The sequence below is a fragment of the Ochotona curzoniae genome, unplaced genomic scaffold, assembly GCF_017591425.1.
Source record: "Ochotona curzoniae isolate NIBS_2020 unplaced genomic scaffold, NIBS_Ocur_1.0 patch366, whole genome shotgun sequence".
In the NCBI taxonomy this organism is placed as follows: Eukaryota; Metazoa; Chordata; class Mammalia; order Lagomorpha; family Ochotonidae; genus Ochotona; species Ochotona curzoniae.
The window spans coordinates 122,349-146,505 of record NW_024466935.1 but is presented as its reverse complement, the minus strand read 5'-3'; the positions used below and the strand labels follow the sequence as shown (position 1 = coordinate 146,505).

The window sequence follows — 24,157 nt, the reverse complement described above, 5'->3', positions numbered from 1 at the left end:
AATAAGTAGAGGTATTCTCACGAGCAGTGAGGAAAAGCAGATATTGACACAAAATACCCGCATCCCTAGTCCTGTGCTGCATTTTAAAACATAAATATATCAGCCCGGAACTTTTTCAAATAAAGCTATTGTGTTTATGTACAATGTGAAAAGTATAATCTAAGTTTCAAAGTTTTGTTTTAAAATTTTGTTCTACCTTACATTTGTTCAACCAGAAACAATTTAAAGAGAACTATGAGTGTCAGTCTCAGAGGGAAGGAGTGCAGCTCCTCACTGGAGGTTTTTGAATCTGCTATAAAAATCAACAGTGAGAATCTAATCATTTTTTTGTTAATTTTGAGTATTGAAAAATCATCACATCAAATATTCTTCAGGGCCTCTTTGGTTTCCAGATTAAGCATGTAATGTGACTTGTTCTCTGGCCACATTCTCTGCTTTTCCATTTTAAATAATCATAAATAATAAAATCTTGCGACTCTTTGGTGAGTTTAAGTCCTAGAAATTGCACGCATTCCTTCTAAAGAGACCTGTTTCATCTCAAAGGTTTTCAGCTGAAAGATTCTTTATTATATTCAAATCTTGTCCCATATGAGTTGCTTTGGTTACTCAGCTTATGAAGAATCTTGGAAATTGAATTGGGTCCACAGCAGAAGACACCAACTGTTTTCCTAGAAAGAAGGAAAGACATGGGACATCAGCAAGAGAATCCAGCAGAGCCCTAGAGTCTGCTTCAAGGCATTCACGGTGACTATGCTGCTCATTTTCAAATTTGAAGCGGCTTCTCCAATTGTTTCCAAATGCAAATGAACACACGACAAATATATGGCATTTAGGATAAACCAAAAAAGTAATGGTGAGCAAATATTTCCATATGACCAGATGCAGACTGACAAACCTGTTAATTTTTTTCATAACATGGGAACACTGAGCCCATAAAACCCATAGTGAGCCAAACAGGATAGTTGCCCAGGCTTCATCGGGCCATGCAGGGTTTCCTCCTATTAGAAATGTTGCATATATTTTCTAAAGTTCCCAAATGGGTTTGTATGAGCAGTGATGAATAGATCAGGAGAGAGGAAAAGGACACTGCCAAGTTGAAATGATACTTCACATGACTAAGTTATATCCACATTGTAACAAGAACTTACAATCCAGATAATTCCTTTGTTTCTTGATCCATGGTAATAACTGCAACAAATCTTTAGTATCTATCAGTCACTAACAGTATTTTAGTGAATAATACAAATACAGTAAGTATAGTCAATTTCAAGAGATGAACAATTCTAAATTATCATAAATTGCTAGGATTTCCATTGATTTTTTTCCCCTAGAATGTCAAAATGATGAACAGTTCACTCATATCTTAGAAAGACACGTTAGATCCTTATTATATCAAAATAGTTGTTGGGACAAAAACTAAGATGAAATCTATTTAAATGAATATCAAAATTTCAATGTAAATACTGAAAAAAGTTTTCTACTAAAATGTTCACCCTGAATATCAAAATAAGCTATCATATAAACAATTGTTATTTGTAGTCCTGCAGTAACAGAGAAACAATCACTTTCTTATGCTAAAAAGCTAGGATTAAAAAAAGCAAAATACACAGAATGCAGAACCCTGGGGGGAAAAAAAAGTAGTGGGAGGCAGAGAGCTGAGTCCTGCAACTGTCCCTGCTTACCTGAGAGTAATCCACAGGAGGCAGCATAGAGTAGGGGGGCTCCAGCAGGAACCTGGGCCCACTGACTCCCCAAAACAAAGAACAGAGTTCATGCAAGCCAACTCAGCTGGAAGGTGTGGAACAGAACAAGGAAAGTAAAGTAGATCTGTAGGAAGATTTTGTGAAATATGTAGAGGTTTGGGAATTATACAAGATGCTGAAACAACCCAAAGACATGCACAAAAAATAATTATATGCAAAAGCAACAACTAATTTATTAAGACTATGATATTTCTTTTCTTTCCATTTAAGGAGGTAACTTTTCCCTTTCACTAAATTAGTGAACATTTACAACCTTTTCAAACTCTATAATCAAGCTTTCTTTTTTAAGATTTATTTATTTTTATTAGAAAGGCAGATAATAGAAGGAGACACAGAAACAACATCTGTCCAATGATTCACTCCCCAAGGTGCTGCAAAGGCTGGAACTGAGCTGATCTAAAGCCAGGAGCTTATTCCAGGTCTTCCACCCTCATGCAGGGTCCCCAGGCCTTGGGCTGTCCTCAACTGCTTTCCCAGGCCACAAGCAGGGAGCTGGATGGGAAGTGGAGCAGCTGGGACATAAACTGGCATCCACATGTGGCCCCAGTGCATGCAAAGTGAGAGTCAGCCACTGGACCATCTCACCAGGTCCTACCATTAATCTTTGTCATCTATTTGCATATAGATTGCTGGAATTCAACAGTTATCTAGAAATTTATTAACAAAATAAAACAAAATTTATTTAAAAACTTCTAATTTATTAATATAGGGACAGACCCAGGAACTAAATAGAGAATGGGGTAAATATTTGGAAAGTTTCATAAATGCTAAAAAAAAATGGGCATTTAAAAAAATTATGTCAACACTTGCTTTTCCATTTATATTTAAAATGTGAAATTTTATGAAAATTTTATGTACTTCATTAAGCTCTTCCCTCTGTCACACATCCAGGATGTTTGTGTAACTCATTCCAGGGGCAAGGAAAGGAATGTGAAAGCAAAAACTTCAGTACTTTTAATTTGCACTGTAAAATTTCAATACAAATATTATGAAGCAGCAAAAGAAATATATGCTCCTAAATATTCCACTGAATTCCAGAAGTAATTCTTTACCCAAAAGGTCTAAAAAGTCAACCCTTCTTCATTCATTTGCATAGGGCATAAATCCAATAGTTTAAAACACATTTTTTTTAACCAGTAAGGAATTGAATTTTGAATAAAGGCAATAAAGTACAATAATAACTTACCAACTACTAAATGGTTTACAATGCAATATTTTAAATATTTCTTTATGCTTTAGTCATCAGTGCTTTAAATATATGTATCTATGAATATTTGTGTGTGTAGCTGAATATGTGAAATGTGCACCATAAAAAATATATGCATAGATTTCAATTTTTTGGCAGCAAGATAACCTATTTTAATTCATTTTTTTCCTGTGACTGTTTTTTGAAGTTTTCACACTAGTGTCAACATTGTCCTGCCTCACACATGTTGAACATGGAAGATGCTCACAGCATTCTGCTATTCTTTCTATTTAGGATAGAAGCCCAAAGTCAGGTGATGTTAGTTCGCTCCTGAACCCTGACTCCTCATCAGGCTCTAAATGAATCCTTAATGCTTATGTTCTGGGATCTCATCTTCTTGACTGATAAAATAATGATAAAGGAAGAGAGATTTTAAAGCTGCTTTACTTTCCATAATCACACAATATCATCACATGATTCATTTTCTAAATTAAAAAAAAATCCTCAGAGGGAATAAACCACTCTCATTCATATGTGGAAAATGTACTAATTCAACATTTTGGCTTTTGTAGGGGAGTCCCCAAAATGCATATACTTTTGATGCAGCAATTCCATTTCAAAGATCATAATCTATTGCATTACATTCACATGAAAAAGCATACAAAATTTTTTTTACTATAGTACTGAAAGAGTAACAATAAGTAGAGCTAACTTAAATATCCATTATTAGGACAGTAACAGATATTCTATCTATATTTTGAATTATAGTAGGTATTTGGTTCAGGTGTTAAGGTACCTCTAGAGATTCCTGTTTTGAATGCCTGAGTGCAAGTACCAGCTTGACTCTGAACTCCAGCTTCTTCTTGATGCTTGTCCTAAAAAACATCAGCAGGTGTTGGCTCTAACACATGAGGCCTTGTCATCCACTAAGGACCCTGAGAATGAGCTTCTATCTCCTGGCTTTTGCCCCATCGCAGCCACTGCAGGCATTCAGTTACCTCTAGGATTTCTATCTCTTTGGTTTTTTGAGCAAACAAAATAAAACAATTCAAATTCCACAAATTATCAGTGATTTGTGATTAACCCAAGGGCACTTCAAAAATCTACAGAAATATTTATCACAAAAGGCATGCATTTCATAATCTTTTACACCAAAATAAAATACTTGTTCTGAAAATCCCCTTACAAGAGTACAGCGGGTTATAATGAAAAAGTAGGTTGAAAAATCATACATTGAAAAAGTAGGTTGAATAATTACATATTGTAGATTCATTCAACTTTTGTTAAGTTTATTTTAAATACGTGTGAAGATGGGGCCCCAGCGGCATGGCCTAGCAGCTAAAGTCCTCGCCTTGAACGCCCCGGCATCCCATATGGGCACCAGTTCTAATCCCGGCAGCCCTACTTCCCATTAAGCTCCCTGCTTGTGGCCTCGGAAAGCAGTCGAGGATGGCCCAAAGCTTTGGGACCCTGCACCCATGTGGGATCCAGAGGAAGTTCCTGGATCCTGGCTTTGGATCAGCATAGCATCGGCCATTGCGCTCACTTGGGGAGTGAATCATCGGATGGAAGATCTTCCTCTCTGTCTCTCCTCCTCCTCTCTGTATATCTGACTTTGTAATAAAAATAAATAAATCTTTAAAAAATACATATGTGTGAAGATACATGGATATATATATGTACATAAACATACATATGTATGTAATGCAAATATATACTTTTCAACTTTCTGTAAGAATGCATAATAAAGAGTTACTGGCCATTAACTTTGAGCCCAATAATGTTTAACCCATTTAACTTCGTATTAAAAAATCTACATGATGTATTAAATCAATGTCTACTGACTTAATTAATAATCACTTCCTGACTGTCTTACAGTACTACAATAGCCTAATGCATATACTTCTCTTTCTTATTTTTATTTCTGTACGTTCCTTCAACCAATTATGTTCATGACATTAAAATATTATATCACAATTTTCTTTTTATATGGTGCTTTTTGCTCAATTAATGAAATAAGTGACACAAAGTGTCAACAGTATATGGTGCACATCTGCACTTATTAAACCACTTAGGATATTTCTAGAAAAATAATACAAAGTGAAACATCAAAATATGAACAGTGGGGCCCGGCAGTTTGGCCTACTGGCTAAAGTCCTCGCCTTGAATGTGCCGGGATCCCATATGGGCTCCGGTTCTAATCCCAGCAGCTCCAGTTTCCATCCAGCTCCCTGCTTGTGGCCTAGGAAAGCAGTCAAGGACAACCCAAAGCCTTGGGACCCTGCACCCATGTGGGAGACCTGGAAGAGGTTCCAGGATCCTGGCTTTGGATCGGCACAGCATCGGCTGTTGCGCCGATGGGAGTGAATCATTGGACGGAAGATCTTTCTCACTGTCTCTTCTCTCTGTATATCTGACTTTCCAATAAAAATAAATAAATAAATCCTTAAAAAATACATATGAACAGTGTAACAAGTAAGTACGCCTTTAGTACTAATGGCAGTAACCAACAATTCCAGAACAGTTTCCTATAAGTGCGCCTCTGATGTGTTAGGAATTTGGTTTTAAAAACTAGCCAAAGAAACTATTGAGGCAACAACTCTGAAAATCAATAAAACAATGTTTATCAGACACAAGAATGCCATTAAAGAGAAACATGCGAGTACTGGATAGTAACAGTCAGAGCAGTGTGGTAAGATTATCATACCCAATGTGGGTGATATTGGAAAACGATGGTAAATGAATAAGAGCCAAAACTGGGTCAACAAAGTTCATCTATGTAAATATCTGCAATTACTAGAAAGACTTTTATTTCATAAATAATGCTTCTCTATTCATCTCAAAAGTGCTTCATCAGGAAAGAAATTGAAGCAGTTTCAAACATAATCTGAAACACACAGATAGCTTTATTCTCCTTATGTTTTGCTTCTTGGACACTACTCATTGGATTCTGGAATAGAATTTCTGAAAGTGGAGCCAGGAGTCATTTTGAATTAGTGAAATTCATCCATGAATTCATGAATTATGGTTTTTTTTAAATGATCCATTTTATACTCATATAAAGTTTTAAAAATAAAAGCTTCAATTTATGTTCAGTACTGTTGCAGAAGTATTTTAGTGATAAAATATGATTAGTTTAACTGGAGTAATATATGCCATTTTGACACATTTTCTGAAGGTTATATTAATAGAAACATAAATTCCCAAAGAAGAAAACTAGTGTGAAAATTTGAACTTCTAATAAAGAGTTTGCAGATCTTTTATAACAAATAAGGATGAAATTAGATAACTATATTAAATCCTAGTAGTTATGTTTGTAAGAATTTCTTTAATAATAAAATGCCAAAATTTTCAGTGGGCTCTGCATTATATCCCTGATCACCATGAAATTATTTATACATAAACTGAAAAACATGTGTACTGGCATAGTTTTCCAAACATTTGTATGGATCATTTCTCTGCTGAACAGAAAGCTTACAAAAGACAAGTATGCTAGCCACTATGTGTGCCATGATGCATACTTTTCCTTCCAAAGTCCCTAATGTTGACTCCTAATAGAATACTGTTTCCAGAAAGACACATTACACTGAAAATATTCTGAGTTCATAAAATGCACATGACCCTTAAAAGATGAATATACTTATTTTAGTAGAGCAGAAAAACATTTGATTTCGAATGTATGAATTAACTTGCTGCTGCTGAAGGTTTCCTGTATACCAACATGATTTTGCCCTTATTCCACAAGTTTATCAGGCTTGTTAGCAAAAAGGCGGATTGGAAGTGTAGCAGCCAGGTGTCAAACCAGTGTCCATATGTAATGCTGGTACTGAAGGCAATTTTTGTTTTACCTGAAATGCTGCAGTGCCATTCCCTAGACCTATTCTTAATTCATCTTAAAAATTTTCAGTAATTTAAGGAGCAGGCAGAGTAGCTTAGCATACCAATTCTCTCCCTGCTGTGTCAGCATTCCTTATGAGCACATATTTGTGTTCATGTCCTGTCTGCTCCACTTCTGATCCTACTTATGACCTGGGAAAGCAGAGGAGATGGCTCAAGCCCTTGGACTCATGCACCCATGTGGGAGATCCAGATGAAGCTCTTGGCTCTGGCTTTTGATCAGCCCAGCTAATGGGACGGACAATCTTCTCTCTCATCTCTCTCGCTGTTGCTCTTCCTCTCTCTGTAAATCTTTCAATTAAACTAAACAAAAATCTTTAAATTGCTTCCAGTGACTTAAGAATTTTTAAATTTGTTCGTTAGCCATTGGCCAATTTTGGATATATACTTACCCTCTGTTGTATTTTGCTATTTCATTAAAAAGGAGTTTCCACCGAGGACGCCCAATAAAAAGTCTTGAATTTAGTGCATGGTATTTTTCTCCAATTATCTTCTGCCAAAAAAGGGGCTACAAATTAGGTGGTGCATAGATTTGAATAAATATTTACATTTTCTAATACCACTGCTGCTGATGCTATGTTCTTCCATCAAATTGCTGTTATAAAGTATGAAATTGCAATCTATTAAACATAATCATTTTCAAGTACCATTTCCTTCCTCTTTTACTTTAGAATCCATTATTTTCATGATTATTTCCTAGATTTCAGCATCTTTAAAAAAAATACTGCAATTGTTCTTTGTGGCCAAATGGGCACAACTGGAAACCATTATGCTAAGGGAAATGAGTCAATCCCAAAGTTAGATACCACATGTTTGCCTTAATTTAAGTTAAAATGCTGTCAATATGAAAAACATTACCTGTAAAATGTAATATTATTTCAACCTCTAACAACCTGTATCTCATGCAACAACATATTGTGATGTAATCAATGAACCAACAATCAATGTGAGGCAGACTGCTCATGATCTTCATCAAAGAACTGTAAAACCTAATGTAACTTAAGACCCTATGCTTCTCAGTAATGGGGAGGGAGAGCAGAGAAATCTTCCATCTCTAAAATGTGTGAGGAAGACGTGAAATACAACCTACCAGGATCATAACAGGTAACTTATAAACAACAGACTCAAATCACCATTAGACAATAGTAAAACCACAAAGACATAGGGGTATCAAGAACGATCCTGACAACCTCTTAACAGGAGGTCATATGCACAGAGCAGGGGGGATCCCAGAGTGGAGCAGGTGGACAAGAGGAGGCTTGTATCCCAACCCTGGAGACTCCCAGATCCTCACCAAGGACTATCAGTACGGGCACCAAGGACTATATCCCAACTGCCAAGGAGACCACGGGGAATTGGAGTGCCTTTGGAGGCTGAGAACTCTGAGGTCATCCACTCCCATTTGAATCTCCCACATGGGATGGAAGAAGCCCAAATCCCTCCTCGCAGGGCCCAATGTCACCGGAACAACAGCCAGGAGCCCTGAGCGGTCTACAGAAACAGAAGAACAATAAACTCCCTTTGGGACTAGGGAGAGGAGCTTTCTCTGGTCCTTACTTAGTTCCAACTCTGGATCCCCACCCTCTCTTGCAATGACCATCAGGGCCGTCCTAGAGCCCCCTGCCCCAAAAACGAAACAAACAACAGTCTCCCCAAAAAACCGTTGAATTCAGCTGGGCAATAAGATACTGGACTCTATGCATGGCACATGCTTGCATTGAAAGAAACAAGACTAGATTTGAACTGTAATACTGCAATAAGGTGGAGCAATCCACCATGGGGGGAGGGTATGGAGAGGGGATGGGGGAACATCAGAGCCTATGAAACGATGTTATAAAATGAAATGCAATAAAAAAAATGCTGCAATTTAAGACAAAGAATACATCCTAATTGTGCTCTTTCAAAATGGCTCAGTGTATACCTTTCATTAAAATATATTTCTGCCATAAAACAGGTGTCATATTTGGCTCATAATATGAATAAAATATTCCAAATTGTTATTATCAGCTTGGAGAAATGATGCTAGAAAAAACTGCAGACCCTCAGTCTGTCAAAATGTGACACTCAACTGGGCTTTATTTGTAACAAACAGAACAATGGATATGAATCAGTCCTGAAGTTAGAATATGAAGTGAGAATAAAGGCAAATGTGCCTGATTCCCATGCAAGCAAATTGAGAATGAAACCATCTATGCTCTACACTTTCACCATAATTAAATCAATAGGGAAAATTAAATTGACGTATTTCAGAAGAGTATTAAAAGTTCTTAATGTACCAAATAGTGTAGAAATCTAACCAGGTAAAAAGGATTAGTCCTTTAAATATTTGCGAGGCACAAAGCCAGAAGCAGAGCTTCCATATTCGGAACCATTGTTCAAATGCCTGTAACATCTATGGCTGTTGCCATACTGTAGCTGGGAGATAGATACTCAATCAAGTTGTCTCACATGTGTGGTTTTATCTGGTAACTCCTAGAGTGTGTATTAGCAGAAAACTCTAATCAGGATATAAGAGATGGGAGTCCGAACCAGTAGGCAAAATGCCTGCCCCAGATTAGTTTTTCAGGTAACACACAGGCATTACAATTTTGAATTCTAGACACTACACAAATATGTCATGGAAATACTATAATAAAATCTGTGAAAGTTTTCACGTCCAGATTCATTGCACTGTTCACTCCTTGATGTTGTCTTTGAACGTTTGTTACTTCAAATTCAAATTGAGTATCTTAATATCAACTACTATTAAAATCTCATGGAACTACACAAGATAATGTAAACAAAATTCTTAGCACAGTGTATAGCATATCATATAAATAATCCAGAGTGACTATTATGACTGTCGTTTTAGTTTTGCTTGAAGGAAACTGAGCTAAACTGTATATGACCTCATCTTCTCTCTCCACATAAAGCCTTGTGTGAATCATGTGTAGCCTAATTTCTCAAGGAAAGACTTGAGACAAAAACTGAGCTGGGGAGAGATGGCATCAGATGGCATCCACAGCCCTGCTCCAACCTCTTACAAAGAGGAAAATGAAAGTCCTATCTGGCTGATTTCAAGGACAAGCCATAAGCTTCAGGACACATTCCAAAGGAGGCCTTCCTCTAGGAAACGTCTGTGAAAACCACCTGCAGAAACGTCCTCACAGAAGAGTTCCTACAATAAATCTTGCATCATTGGAAGGCTTGTTTAATTAACACTAACATCCAACCACATACCTGCATTCCATCTGTTTGACTGAGGTACAGCTGGATGTTGACATAGTCAGGTCTGTTCTCTTGCCAGAACTGGGAAGATATAAAAGTGAACAGACCTATTAAAATCACTGTGTACACTCAGACTTTCTTTTATTTTAATATGCCTGATAGAATTTAACATGTAGCTTTGCTTATCACAGTCAATCAGCACAAGCAAATGCAGTCTAATACTAATGAGCCGCTCTACTATTAAAAGTAATAATGATGGTGATGAGAGGGAATCATTCTCTCTTTTCCTTAAAGAAAAGGCATTTACCAATACGTTCAGAGCATACTACTGTACCAGTATTTCTCCATGTCCTTGCCAAATATTCCCTATTTTATATCCTAACAGGCTCGAATTTTTACTTAGGAGTTTACCTATCAAGGATACAATTTTTCTGAATAAAAAGAGAAAGTAAAGAGAATTGTGGGATAGAATAAGTATGCTAGGAAATAAAAAAGCAAGTAAAAATAATTTAATAGATACTTGTCATCAATCCTGACTTTTACTGGATCTTCTTGTATAAAAAATACATGAGGCAGAACATACATCTGTAAAACTCATCTAGAAACGATGTAACGACTACGGACCACACCCTTTTCAACCCCAAACTCTGGGATCGCCTTTTTATTTTATAGTTCTATGAATTAAACTACTCTATCTCTATCATATAGGCAGAATATTATATCCAGCTAATTTCACATACGATCTTCAAGGTTCTTCCACACTGTAGCATGTGTCAGAACTGACTTTTGTTTTATGCCTCAATAATATTCCGTCGTAGATATATGCCACGTTCTACCTACTTATTCATCGTTTATAGGCATTTGGGTTGTTTCCACCTTTTGGCTATTGTGAATAATGCTTCTAATGTTCAAATGTCCTTGCTTTTCTTGCTCTCAGTCATTCTGTGGCATATGTATCTAGAAATCATTTCTTTTTCTGCATAATGCCCAAAGTTTTCCATAATTCTACCTCTCCACGGAAAGCACATGCTGCCTAATTGCCACTGCTAACTTTTTTTTTTCCTGCTTACTCTGCTTTATCCACAAAATCTTTTGCAAGTTCTTTTAATATCCCAAGTGCACTACAGGTCCAGAGCCTTTATCTGTGAAGATCCTTGGTTTGCTTTCCACCTCCTAAGAGGTGTATTCTCTCAAGTCCCTGCTTCAAGCAGCAGTTAGTATGGCCTCTAGTGTTTGTAGTGATTGCCTTTAAAGCCACTTTCTCTTTTGTTTTAATTGGAATTTCATAAACAGACATAGTATGTATGCATTTACCGGTTTGCAGGCTCCCCCATTTAGAATATAAGTTACATGAAATCAGAAACTTGGTTTTATTTTGTTGTCTGATCTTTCTCCAGCCCTAGTCTGCTGAATATCCGAATGGTGGCTTATGAATGGACACATGTATAACGAAGCATATTTAATAAAACTCATTATAACACTTTTTGTAATAAAATACTAAATATCCAGTGACTGGTGTTGTGTGTAGCCACTCCAGCTCTCTGTTAAAAGCCTAGCAAAAGTAGGACCCGGCGTGGTGGCGCCAAGTGGTTAAGGTCCTCGCCTTGCACGCCCAGGATCCCATATGGGCGCAGGTTCTATCCCGGCAGCCCCGCTTCCCTTCCAGCTCCCTGCCTGTGGCCTGGGAAAGCAGTCGAGGACGGCCCAAAGCTTTGGGACCCTGCACCCGCATGGGAGACCCGGAAGAGGCTCCTGGCTTCGGATCGGCCCGTTGCGCTCACTTGGGGAGTGAGTCATCGGACGGAGGATCTTCCTCTCTGTCTCTCCACTCTGTATATCTACCTTTCCAATAAACAAAATAAGAAAGAAAAAAAGAAAGAAAGAAAGAAAGAAAGAAAGAAAGAAAGAAAGAAAGAAAGAAAGAAAGAAAAGAAAGAAAGAAAGAAAGAAAGAAAGAAAGAAACCTAAAAAAGCCTAGCAAAAGTAGCAGAACTTGGTTCAAGTGATTGATCACCTGTGACTCGTACAGGAGACCCAAATAAAGTTCCTGGCTCCTGGCTTCAGCATGACACATCCCTAGCCACTGCAGTCACATTGTTTTCTCTGTCTCTCCCTCCGCCTCTGTAACTCTTACTTTGAAGGACATAAAATTTATCTTTACAAAAACAAATCAGCTACTATATAGTATTTTAAATAGATACATCCACATAATAAATGCTGTATTGTATACCAACAATGAGATAGCTCTATGTGAACTAACACACCCAGACACACACAAATGGGACCTAGTAATACATTTACGGCATTAATTTACATATATGAGAGTAATTATAAGACACTCATGAGCTACCCCTAGTTACCTTGATAGGATGAGGAAACCAGGAAGATTTTAATTTATCTCAAAGTTTTGAGACATTTATAGCAATGATGCACAAATGCATTACTTTCATATTTGGAATAAATAAAGGTAGATGCATTACAGATAGATATCGAAGGGATAGTGTAGACTGCCTATTTTTAAGCCCTATTAGAAAAGTAAAAAAAGTTCGAATTTGGGATTTTTGAGCTTCTGCACTGTGTACCCAGAGGTCTGCCGACAGACTGTTGGGGATATCAAACATGGCCCTGAGAGCTAGGATACATTAGAGCAAAAATGACAGTGCTGGAGCAAGTATGTTCTGATGTTTCGGCCATTCTGAATTTACTCATCACCTCCTGCTGAATATATAAATTTCTATATTAAAAATCCTTTGTAAAAACACAAAAATAAAGAGCTCATTTTCTTAAAGTTTTATATATTTCTTTTAACTTTATTTAAGAAGGAGAAAGATAAATCTATCTTTCATCCAATGGTTGTTTCCCAAATGCCTGCAACAGGCAGGGCTGGATCAGTCTGAGGACAGGAGGGGAATCTCCCCTTGGCTCTCTTCCTGGCAGCAGGGACATAAGTACTTAAGCCATCACTTCCTCCCTCTCATATAGTGTGTGTAATCAGAAAACTGGATTGGAAGTAGAGTAGCTAGGATTTGAAGTACAAATTTTCATATGGGATGTGAATGTCCCAAGAGAAATGTTAATGCCACCTCCATGCCTGAAATGAAAGGTGCTGTATAAGAAGTGCCAAGATATATATGTATGTACGTAAACACACACACACACATACACATAATTACAAATATCCCTAGCTAAAAAGGTGTGGACCTAATTTTAGCAGTCATCTCTATTTTACCCCCCCAGCCCCCCGCAAAGGGACTTTAGTTTTTTATTGCTACTTAACTAGAATCCACTCATTAATTTGCAACTTAAAAAGCAAACATGTATTTTTAACTTAAAAATGTTGCAAACCTAAAAACAATCCTAATATTACCTTGTTATGTAACACACAAAGCAAATCTGCAAACCAACGGAAGGACTGGATGTCTCTGCAAACCCAAATAAAGTATAGTCTTCTAAGTTTGTATGGTTTCCAGTCATCCCTTTAAAATTAAAATAACATGGCAGTGATTAGGTGAGCAAACAATTAAAGATTCCTTATATGGTTGAAAATCTGCTTTTCATGGAAGCATCTGATATAGTATTCATCATAACTCTCAAATGAATTGCATATGCAATACAGTTCCTCCCACCCAAACGTAACACATTTGATGAATTTAAATGTTTACACCTGTGAATTTTATATGCAATTGTTCATTTCCATTTCCATTTGAAGGCCTAAACTGAACACCTAGATAAGAATAACATTGGCCTTTGCATCTCAGAAGAGCAAGTTCTCAATTTTCAGTGAATTCTATCTGAGCAGCACTCCAAACATCATTAGGTCTTTCTTTGGCTTCCTGACAAAATAACCCAAAACCATTCCAAAGGATTGGCTGTTTATTCCCTTCTCAGCAACCATCAAAGAGATTTTGCAACCACATGTTATGTAATCATTCCAACAATTTATAATTCCAAATCTGTAGTCCTATTTGAAAATCAGGAAGTAGACTTGAGGTTAAGAAAATGTTTTTAACTTTTTTTTACAACATTAGGTGTCCAAATAACTTGTAATGTATTGTCAGTAACAAATGATTTCAAGATTACAGCATAGTTAATTCTGTAAGAAACTTCAGAGAGTTTCAAATATATCTAGTTTAAAAAAATTGAAATAAAATGCCATTTAAACATCACTTCTGCTTATGTCTTTTTCAATACTCAATAAAACAGATTTGTAATGCAAATTCTATCTACCTGAAAAATGAAAAACAAAGATTTTAGAGTTAACTCTTCTGTGATATTATTTGTGTTTTCATGACTATTATTTTTTGTTTGAGATTCTGGGGAAAAAACATGTTTAAAAGAATATTTCCTGATATGCAATCTCACCTTTAAAATTTCTTTCCTTCAGTGTGTTGTCAATATGCTAAGTAGTAAACCATGGGATGGCTTTTTCATTTGTCATATCATAAAAGTTTTTTCTGGCAATAATTCCACAACCCTTTATTTCTAAATCTTTTTAACCTATATTTTTCTTTTTATAGCTCTAATATCATTGGAATACTTCTTACTGCTTTTTCAATTTTCCCTTTTGAAAATAAGTATGTTCAGGGTAAGGATTTTATGCTCATTGTTCCACTGCCAGTATTTGAAAGATTTACTAAATACTCAAAATATTTCTTAATTGATGAACGAGTGCCATCACTTAAACTAATGATGCAGAAGAATGAAGGATTGTGCTGAGCAACATAACAGAGAAAAGGACACAGGAATACGTAACTGTTGGAGGATAATGTCTATAAGAGAGGAAGCTCATAGACAGAGACCAGATGCATATCATGAACACAAATAAATGAATTCTTTAAATAAATATTTCAGTATAAAAAGAGATTCTAGAAATATTGACATAATGGATCACAATGACATACAGCAGGGTGTTAAGTATCGACGCAAAGGGAGTCACTCCAATGCCTCCGGCCACGCACAGGCTGACCTCATAGTTCAGGGACTCCTCAAATGGACTTCCAAATGGACCATCTATATACAGCCTGCAGAGGAGGAAGGAAAAGACACAACACATGAAAATATGCTCAGTTAATTCACTATAATATTTAACAAACATACTAGAAAGTATTGCTAGGCCTTATTTCACTTTTCTGATGGTGATAAGCACATAGGAAAAAATATTGGTAATGAATTGCTAATGTTAAGTCAAGTATATCTTTTAAAATATATTTATTTATTTCTGTGGAAAGATGGATTTACACAGAGAAGGAGAGACAGAGAGAAATATCTTCCATCTGCTGGTTCACTCCCCAAGTGGTCACAAAGGCCAGAGCTGAGCACACCCACAGCCAGGAGCTAGGAGTTTCTTCTGGGTCTGTTATTTGGGTGCAGGGTTCAAAGGATTTGGGCCATTCGCTACTGCTTTCTTAGGTGACAGAGAGCTGGATGGGAAGTGGAGCAGTCAGGGTATAAACCGGTATCCATATAGGATCCCAGAGGGTCTAGCCACTAGCTATTGCATAGAGCCCCAAGTCTAACTTTTCTAAACATGCCTTTTTGGAGGGATATATCAGTTCAAAATGTATAAAAATGCAAATAGAATCATACTTGCAGCTGAGGACAAGTTAAACTTTTCACCCTATATTATAGTATTAACTAATTTAAAATACCAACTGCTTTCCTGTATAAAAATTCTACAAATAACATTGACTTCATTGACAGTCAGGAGTAGAAATACTCGCCTAAAGATTTACTATATCAGTGGAAAACTAATAGAGGGAATTAAATAATCTGACATTATTCTTTCTTTTAGCTTAGTTTCTTACGCCCAAAGGCAACTGAACATTAATTAAAATAGAAGTCCTTTTTAAACGGCTTATTCATTTTAAAGTCAGAGCTACACAGAGAGGAAGAGCCGGAGAGAGAGAGCAAGTGAGTGAGAGATAGCTCATCTGCTGGTTAACTTTCCAAATGGCCATTACTGTGGGAGACTGCATCAGGATCTCTGCCTGCCTAGCCCGTGTGGGAGGTTACAGGCACACCATGTCCCTTGGGAACCCCTGACAGCAGCATTGGATGACCAGATCCCCACCTGGCCTGTTCACTCTGCATGCAGCAGAGTGGTGGGCTGCACTCCAGTCTCTCTTTTCTGCCTCTATAATGAACTGTGCTAAGAGTACCTTGATGAACAATTCTAGGAAGTCAAATGTTTCACCTGTTTTAAGGAGTCTGCCCTGAGACACAGTTTCCTGTATTTCCCGTGGTCCCTGACCTTTAACTTCATTGGCAGGTCCAGAGAGATAGACATACCTACTAACCAGTCAGCATGTCCTTGTCGGGTTGGAATACTGTTGGAACTGCTCTTCTTCCTGCTCCCTTTTCTACCCTGTATAAGCTTCTGACTTCTTTCAAATAAATGACATCCTTCACCAGCAGTTTGTCTCCAGTGTTTCTGCTGCCAAGGAGCACTGTATCACCTCGTCCCCCCTCTCTCTCCCCCCACCGGTGGTCTTGGGAACTGCTGGACAGAAAATCACTGAGACATTACAGCTGCGACAGGCCAGGCAGAAACCAGAAGTCCAGAGCTTCTCACAGGTCTTTCATAACAGTGCACAGGTCCAAGGACTAGGGCCATCTTCTGCTGCTTTCCCAAGCACATTAGCGAATAGCTGTATCAGAAGTGAGGTAGCCAGGACATGAACAGGTGGCCACATCCACTAAGCCACAACAGCAGCCCATAACAGAATTTCTACGTATGTTATGTTATACATGCTTATATATTCGAGTGGGTGTGTGTGTGTGTGTGTGTGTTAGAGAGAGAGAGAGATGGACAGAGGGAGGGAGAGAGGGAGAAAGAGAGAGAGAGAGAGAACCTTTTTAACTGCAAGAGAAATTGCTAATTGTTCACTTTACTTTCCATCTTCCCATGCCTTCCTCTTACTGGAGCACAAATTTCATTCAGAGAAACAAAATGTCCAGCTAAAACACTATATTTATCAGATTCTACTGCATAACTTTAGTAGAGTGACTATATTCTGGTTAATGTGGCAAAAATAGGAGTACAACTGGAACAACTGGGGAGGCTTCTGGAAAAGTTCTCACTTCGAAGCTCCATCTCTTTATCTCACATCAGTCCTTCTTTCTTCCTGGTGTCTCAGTGATGTCTCTGTACCTAAATGGCTAACTTCGAAGTTTTTAGAATTATCATATATACATGAATAAAAATCTATATGTGAATGAAAAATCAGTATTTATAATTTTTATTCTAACAAAACAACTTACCTGAAAAACCATAATTTGCAAAGAAGTACATTTGTATAATAAGCCTTATGATGTACAAGACTTTCATGGTTAGGAGCCCTTGCAACAGTAGATGAGATATGATTATGCTTTTGTGGGTTTAATAGTTAAATTCTAGGTTAATATCTTTTAAACAAATTAATATCTAAGATATTTCATTGGACTTAGAAAACAATAATCATCTCTTCTGGAAAGAGATAGGGTAAAGTATTTCGTTCCTATGGGAACTAAAGCTTTGACTTGAACAAGAAGAAAAAGGCAGAATGAATCCCTGTATCATCACTTCAAGAAAGCAGTCCTGGGGAGTTGATTGATTCATAGAAGTCACTGCATGAGCACGTGCTTAGAAGTTCTGTTTTGAGCTATAGTTGTGGCTCTCTGTTGCCTCATTTTGAGGGATATTTTCAGGCCAATTAGTTAATGCTATAATATTAACATAGAAAATATATGACTTCATGCACTTAAGCCCTAAAGGGAAACAAGAGCATTACTTTTTATATATACATATACTTTTGAGATTAATCAGCTGAAAGGCAGAGTTAAAAGAGAGAGAATGCAATCGTCCATCTGTTGGTTCACTTCCAAAATGGCCTCAAGGGCCAGGGCTGGGGTTTAGCCATAAGGGCGTCATCTTCTGCTGCTTTCACAGGTGCATTACAAGTAGCTGGACAGCAAGTAGAACACCTCAGGACTGAGTTGGGGCTCATATGGGAATGTGGTTGTTACAGGCAGTGGTGTAACTATGCCACAATGCTGGTCTCAAAGAATACTACTTTTAAAATAAAATGACTTTATCTGGTAGAAAAGCTACTTCTTGCCCTTAAGGAATAATTACCTCAGATTATATGCTTAATACAATCTTTTAAACATTAGAAATAGATTTTAAAATCACTAATAGATACTTAATCACAGTACATAAAATTCTTACATCCACTTCGTGATTTATTCACTTAAAAACAAAGCATGTACTTTTTTCCACATATTGTGTTATGCTATTTTTGACTCAAAGATCAAAAAAACATTTCTATATCTAAAGAGATTTTTACATCTTCATACACAAATACAATAAATGGCTATAGGACAGTGCATTACAACAATAAATAATTTTTAAGTAGAAAGGGATCTTAAAAAAAGACAATGAAAAAATAGACATCCTATTTCAACAAAAAAGAGTAAAAGAAAGGGGCCATGAAAAAATGACTCTTTACCACTTATCTCCTTCCAATTCAGGCACACTCTCAACCCACTACATAGCTATTCTTTGATGTTTTGAAATGACTTTGGAGTGGACCATAACTCAGTAATGACAGGATCACAGAAGTATTTATCCTGCCAAACGCCTGGTAAATCAAGACCCATCCATCATCTATAAAAGATCAACAAGTTCTGATGACACAGAAAAGGCTGACAAAATCATAGATAACCACACACAAATGTCAGAAACATGGTCTGTTGCTTACGTACATGACTGTGGAGTGTTGGGCCACTGCAGACCTTAAGCATCAATACAAAAGACAGGCCAACTGTATGTGTGAGGGTTTTTTTTTTTTTTAGAAGGTTCATAGAGAATCAGCTCATTTTAAAAGTTAGAAGTTTTTTTTTACTTACACTGAGAAAAAAGTTGCTGCTTTGAGGCATGTATAAAGAAAAACTACATATATATATATACATATATACATATATACATATACATATATATACATACACATACATACATATACATGTATACATACATATACATACATATACACATATACATATATACATATATATATATATTTTGAAAGGCAGGTTCAGAGACAAGGAGAGACAGAGAAGCCTTCTGTCCACTAGTTCACTGCCCAAAAGGATGCACTGGCCAGAGGTGATCTGATCTGAAGCTGGGCATCAAGATCTTCTTCCCAGCCCTAACCTGTGTATAGGTGCTCAAGGTTTTTGGTCATCCTCTGCTGCTTTCCCAGGCCATAAACAGAAAGATGGATCAAAGTAGAGCAGCCAGGACAGGAACTGGTGCCCATATCATATGGGATTCCAGCACTACAGGCTGGTAGAGAATTAGCATGCTGTGGATTTTTCAAGGAGTGACCAGTCGTTATGGGTGGTTGTTACGGTGCAGGAAGTCAAGGTAACACTAAGGATGCTAACATTCCCCGCCGACACACATACGCCGACACACATACACCGACCAGAGAGGTGCAGTTTTCTGTCCTGGTGAGGATCCCAGCTTCTCTACTTTCAACCCTGGTTCTTGTTAATGCACCTGTCAAACAACAGAAGATGGCTCCTGCTACTCAAATGGGAGACCCAAGTGTAGTTCCCAGTCCTGGTTTTGACCTGGCCCAGTCCTGGTTGTTATGACCACTTGGGCAGTGAACGAGCTGAAGGAAGCTCTCTTTCTCAATCTTTCTTTAACTCCACTGTCATCCTCTGCTCTTCTCCTTCTATGTTACTATGCTTTTCAAAAAAATCTATAAAACAAGAAAGATATATTACTACATGTGATAAGATTACAAACATTAAAAGTGTTTTAAAAACATGTAATAATATACTGGCGATGAGATCAATAAATAATGAAAAGATCCTTTATGAAGGATTGTGGATCTAGGAAAATTTTATGGAAAAGTTCCTCTTCCGGGGCCCCTTTAAAAGAATATCAACTTTTTTTTGAAATTTAAAAATTTTTCTCTTGAAAGTAGACTCTGTTAATTTGCTTTTAAAAAATGGCTTATTTGTTTTATTGAGTAAGATGGAGTAGATACATAAGTAGTATCTATGTCCTTGTACTGAAGAAATTCATAAACAATTTAACTAAAGACAAAAAATACAACCAAAATTTCTTGTAACCCTATTTCCTAATACTTTTGTATTTTCCAAAGCGCAGGTGTATTTACTTATTTAAATCATGTAAGCAGAATAAACTGATTATCTTGTTAATTAAAAAATTATATCTGTATTTCCCAAAAGGGATTTTGTAGAAAAGTAGTACAATGGGAAATAAGAACGCCATGGTAAAATCAATTTGAGAAATGTGTTAAAAGGTTCTCACTGTGGTTCATTTATTTTAAAACACTGTTAATGTCAATGTTAATTTGGGATGGTGTCAATAAGAGTGGAAAGTTGTTCCCAATCCTTTCTTAAAAATAAGCAGTGGCCATGAGACTCAGCTCAGTCTAATTTGATTAAGAAGTTTAGAGTTGGGTTTGGTTCAGTTTCTGAGACTTTCCTATACAGGGCAACCGACTTTGTTGCATGCCACCTTTGTGTTCTTGATTTCTGTTCTCTTTTCTGGAAGGACAAAATAGCTGAAACTGAAGGATCTATCTTGCCAGCAAAGAGCGAAAGAAGAAGAGACATATTGGCACTCAAATCTTTGGACTTCTGGTTACGCGAGGAATAGAATCTACCATTACTTTTTGCTAGTTTTTCTCTCATGTGCAGATATACCTGATAATGCTTTCAATATGGTGACAGAGCATAATTAGTTTTTGGTAAATACTAGATAAAATTACTAATAAAAGGTTGTAGTTGATGTAATTTTATGAAGGTGTAAATGTACACTTTTGGAAGGCTATTTCACTTCCCTATTTTTATCTGATGAGTTCCTATGATCAAAAGTTTAATACTTCATTCATTAATAAAAGTTCAAATAAAATGTCTGAGATTCTCACCTCACAAATACAAAATAAGATATATTATCAGCAGATTTCATTGTCTACTTAATCCAGGGCCTGTCTACATGTTCTATGCACACATTTACTCTTAATCCACACATACATACAATATTTCATAGGAAAATTTTTAAAAATTTCTGTTTTACTAGAATTTTAAACTAAAATGATAGAAAATTTTCTCAAGGATACTCTTGTATTAAGGGGAGGGAGTACAATAAAATCCCTTGTAAGTTTGACTCCAAAGTTCATTTCCTTAATCAGATATTAATCACTACAGTAAATTATCAACCATATTAGTTAGTAATAATACTATATTAACGGAAAAAACATTGTAAACCATCCATCATTCATCATCTAACAATTCTTTCCTTAACTGGCAAAAAGACGAATGTGATTAACTGTTGCCCAGCAGAAGATGGTATTGCAGTTTTATACCATTCAGTTCTCAGGAGATAAACACAGCATGAAAACAACAAAATGGGAAAAAAAGCTTAAGAGGTGCTAGGTAGTCTCTAAACCCTTCCTACTTTGTTTTAATCACTGTCCAACTTTAGTCCATATCAGACTTTCCTGGAGAGATTGCTAAAGCATAGAGCTCTAGTGTAAAATCAGATAGTCTGTGTTAAAATCTGAGACTCGCTTTTTCTCTCTTTTACAGCCAGGCTCCTGGCCCTTCCCTCTGCTGCTCCACCACCCGCAGGTCTGGGGTCCAGCCACCGCCAAGGGTTCCGAGACCTGAAAATCCCTACCTGCCTCCAGGTGCTCAACGATTACCTGGTGGACAAGAGGCACATCAAGGGGTTTGTGCACCAGTGTTCGAAGCAGTGTTGGGCCCACCGCTGGCCGACTTGAGTCATGCCCTCTGCTGGTACAATTACATCAAGTCCTACGAGAAGGAGAAGGCCAGCTTGCCAAGAGTGGAAAAAGACTTTGGCTAGTATGGCCCTGCAGATGTGGAAGTCACCACAGGAAGTGGAGGCACAGATGGCAAAGATGATGATGACACTGACCTCTTTGGGTCCGGCGACAAGGAGGGAAGTGAAGAGGCAAAGAAATGAAGAAAAAAATGACTTGCTCAGTATGAGTCTAAGAAAGCCAAAAAAACTTGCACTTGCTGCCAAGTCTTCCATCTTGCTAGGCGTGAAACCTTGGGATGACGAAACACATATAGCAAAACTGGAGGAGTGTGTCGGAAGTATTCAAGCAGAAGGCTTGGTCTGGGGCTCCTCTAAACTGACCCCGTGGGCTATGGAATTCAGAAGCTCCAAATACAGTGCATGGTTGAAGATGACAAAGTCGGGACAGACACGCTAGAGGAGCAGATCATGGCTTTTGAGGACGTGGCTGATTTCAACAAGATCTAAAGTTCACTTGGATTGTTCCACTTACATAAAAGCTTGAAAGATTAAAAACAAAAAAATCTGAGACTCTATAGTTCTAATAACATCCCAGGTGACACTGAAATTCCTGGCAAAGCTGCTAAGGTCACAGAGAGTGATCAGGTGGCCAGTTTCAATGTAGTGATCAGTGTAGACCCTTCCCAGCTAAGCTGAACTCTTGAGAAGTGGTAGATGGTGGTCCACAATGTTTTGACTTGAGCATAATGTAATGAAAAAAGTTTCACTAGGATAGGGCTAAGGACGAAGAAGTGTCTGTAATTAATTTACAGTGAGTACCTAATACAATTTTGGGCATAAAATCAAAGCAATGTTTTTGAAAACTTTGATTAATGCTTATTTCCTGGAATTTTGAGTCATTCAAGCAAGAGGTTACAAACAGAAGTCACTTAATTTAGTATCTGCAAGGAGAAAAACGCTTTTGCAGGGAATTCCAAAAAAAAAATAAGCACATCTAAAAAATTCTACTCCCATGACTGCAGTGAATATAAAATTTAAATAGTACTGTCCTTTAACTGCTGTTATAATGTTCTTTTAATCTATAGGGCTTATGAAGTGCTTCGTAACCGTGGCTTGAGTATTAAGGACTTCTAATTTGTCAGAAAATAAATGGAGGTAGTTTATATCAAGGATATGCAGGAGGCATTTTAGAGTTGCTAAAAATGAAGCATCTCTGTCCTGTTTATTTCAACCGGTGCATAATTTGTGATTCAAACAAAAACAAGCAACAAATGCACTATGAACAACTTAGATCAGGAAGAAGCACAATATGACAATTGAGAATGTACATGAGGCATAATGAGTAAATTGTTCTAAAAGGCAGCATACGGAAATCACATGTGCTCAATGTATTTTATAGGAAGTGACTACTTTCCACCTGACTCTGAGATGTTTGCCACCCAAGCGCCAACTCTGCATCATTTAACTTGGTACTATACTTAAGCCAATTCCTATGTGAGTCAGGAATATGTTACTCCTCACACAGCTAATGGGTGATAGCCTTGTGCTAATGGAGCTTCAGGACAGGACATGCCTCTACCTCAGAGAGATTGAAGTAAGCTCTTCACAATTTCAACAGTGCCTCAATTTTTACAAATCCTGTCCGCCCCCCCTCGCCTTTCTATAGAATTAGCTTGTTCCGTCTCACTTTTGCAGTTCTGATGACATGATTGTTGTTACCTATGAATTATATCTCAGGAATAGAACTACCACCTGCTAACAGACTAGCTTCCTTTGGACATTGTCCTTGCTTAATTTTGCAAGTTATTAATAATGGAAATTCTCCAGCCATGCATGATGGCCAAGTGGCTGAAGTCCTCACCTTGCATGTGCCAGGACCATATATGCGTACCAGTTCATGTCCTGGCTGCTCCACTTTCCATTCAGCTCCCTGCTTGTGGCCTGGGAAAGCAGTAGAGGATGACCCAATGCCTTAGGACCCTGCACCCCCTGGAATACCCAGAGGAAGCTCCTGGCTCCTGGCTTTGGATTGCCTCAGCTTCTAAATTGTGGCCATTTGGGGAATGAATCAGTAGATGGAAGATCTTTCTGTAGCTCTTTCTCTGTATATTTGCCTTTCCAATAAAAATGTAATAATGCTAGTATAGGAACCCTCACGATTACATTCCACTTTCTGGCCAAAGACTGTTGATAAAGATATCTTGCTAGCTGGGCCCGGCGCGGTGGCGCAAGTGGTTAAAGTCCTCGCCTTGCACGCCCGGGATCCCATATGGGCGCCGGTTCTAATCCCGGCAGCCC

At 37.5% G+C, this 24,157-nt stretch overlaps 1 protein-coding gene and 1 pseudogene across 2 annotated transcripts in view; one reads left to right on the top strand and one right to left on the bottom strand.

The window, feature by feature from the left end:
* Window positions 1-313: 313 nt before the first annotated feature.
* LOC121167438 (NADPH oxidase 4) overlaps window positions 314-24,157 on the bottom strand; it is a 136,182-nt gene continuing 112,338 nt past the window's right edge. Inside the window, exons 14-18 of one of the 2 annotated variants that reach the window (XM_040996831.1) lie at window positions 14,955-15,074; window positions 13,421-13,529; window positions 10,066-10,134; window positions 7,239-7,339; window positions 314-668 (exon numbers count right to left, since the gene is read on the bottom strand). In XM_040996831.1, coding sequence (XP_040852765.1) covers window positions 548-668; window positions 7,239-7,339; window positions 10,066-10,134; window positions 13,421-13,529; window positions 14,955-15,074 — 520 coding nt within the window. In that variant the 3' untranslated portion in view covers window positions 314-547. The remainder of the gene's footprint in view (window positions 669-7,238; window positions 7,340-10,065; window positions 10,135-13,420; window positions 13,530-14,954; window positions 15,075-24,157) is intronic. The other variant, XM_040996833.1, reaches the window with a different exon arrangement.
* LOC121167439 lies at window positions 19,426-22,366 on the top strand (annotated as a pseudogene).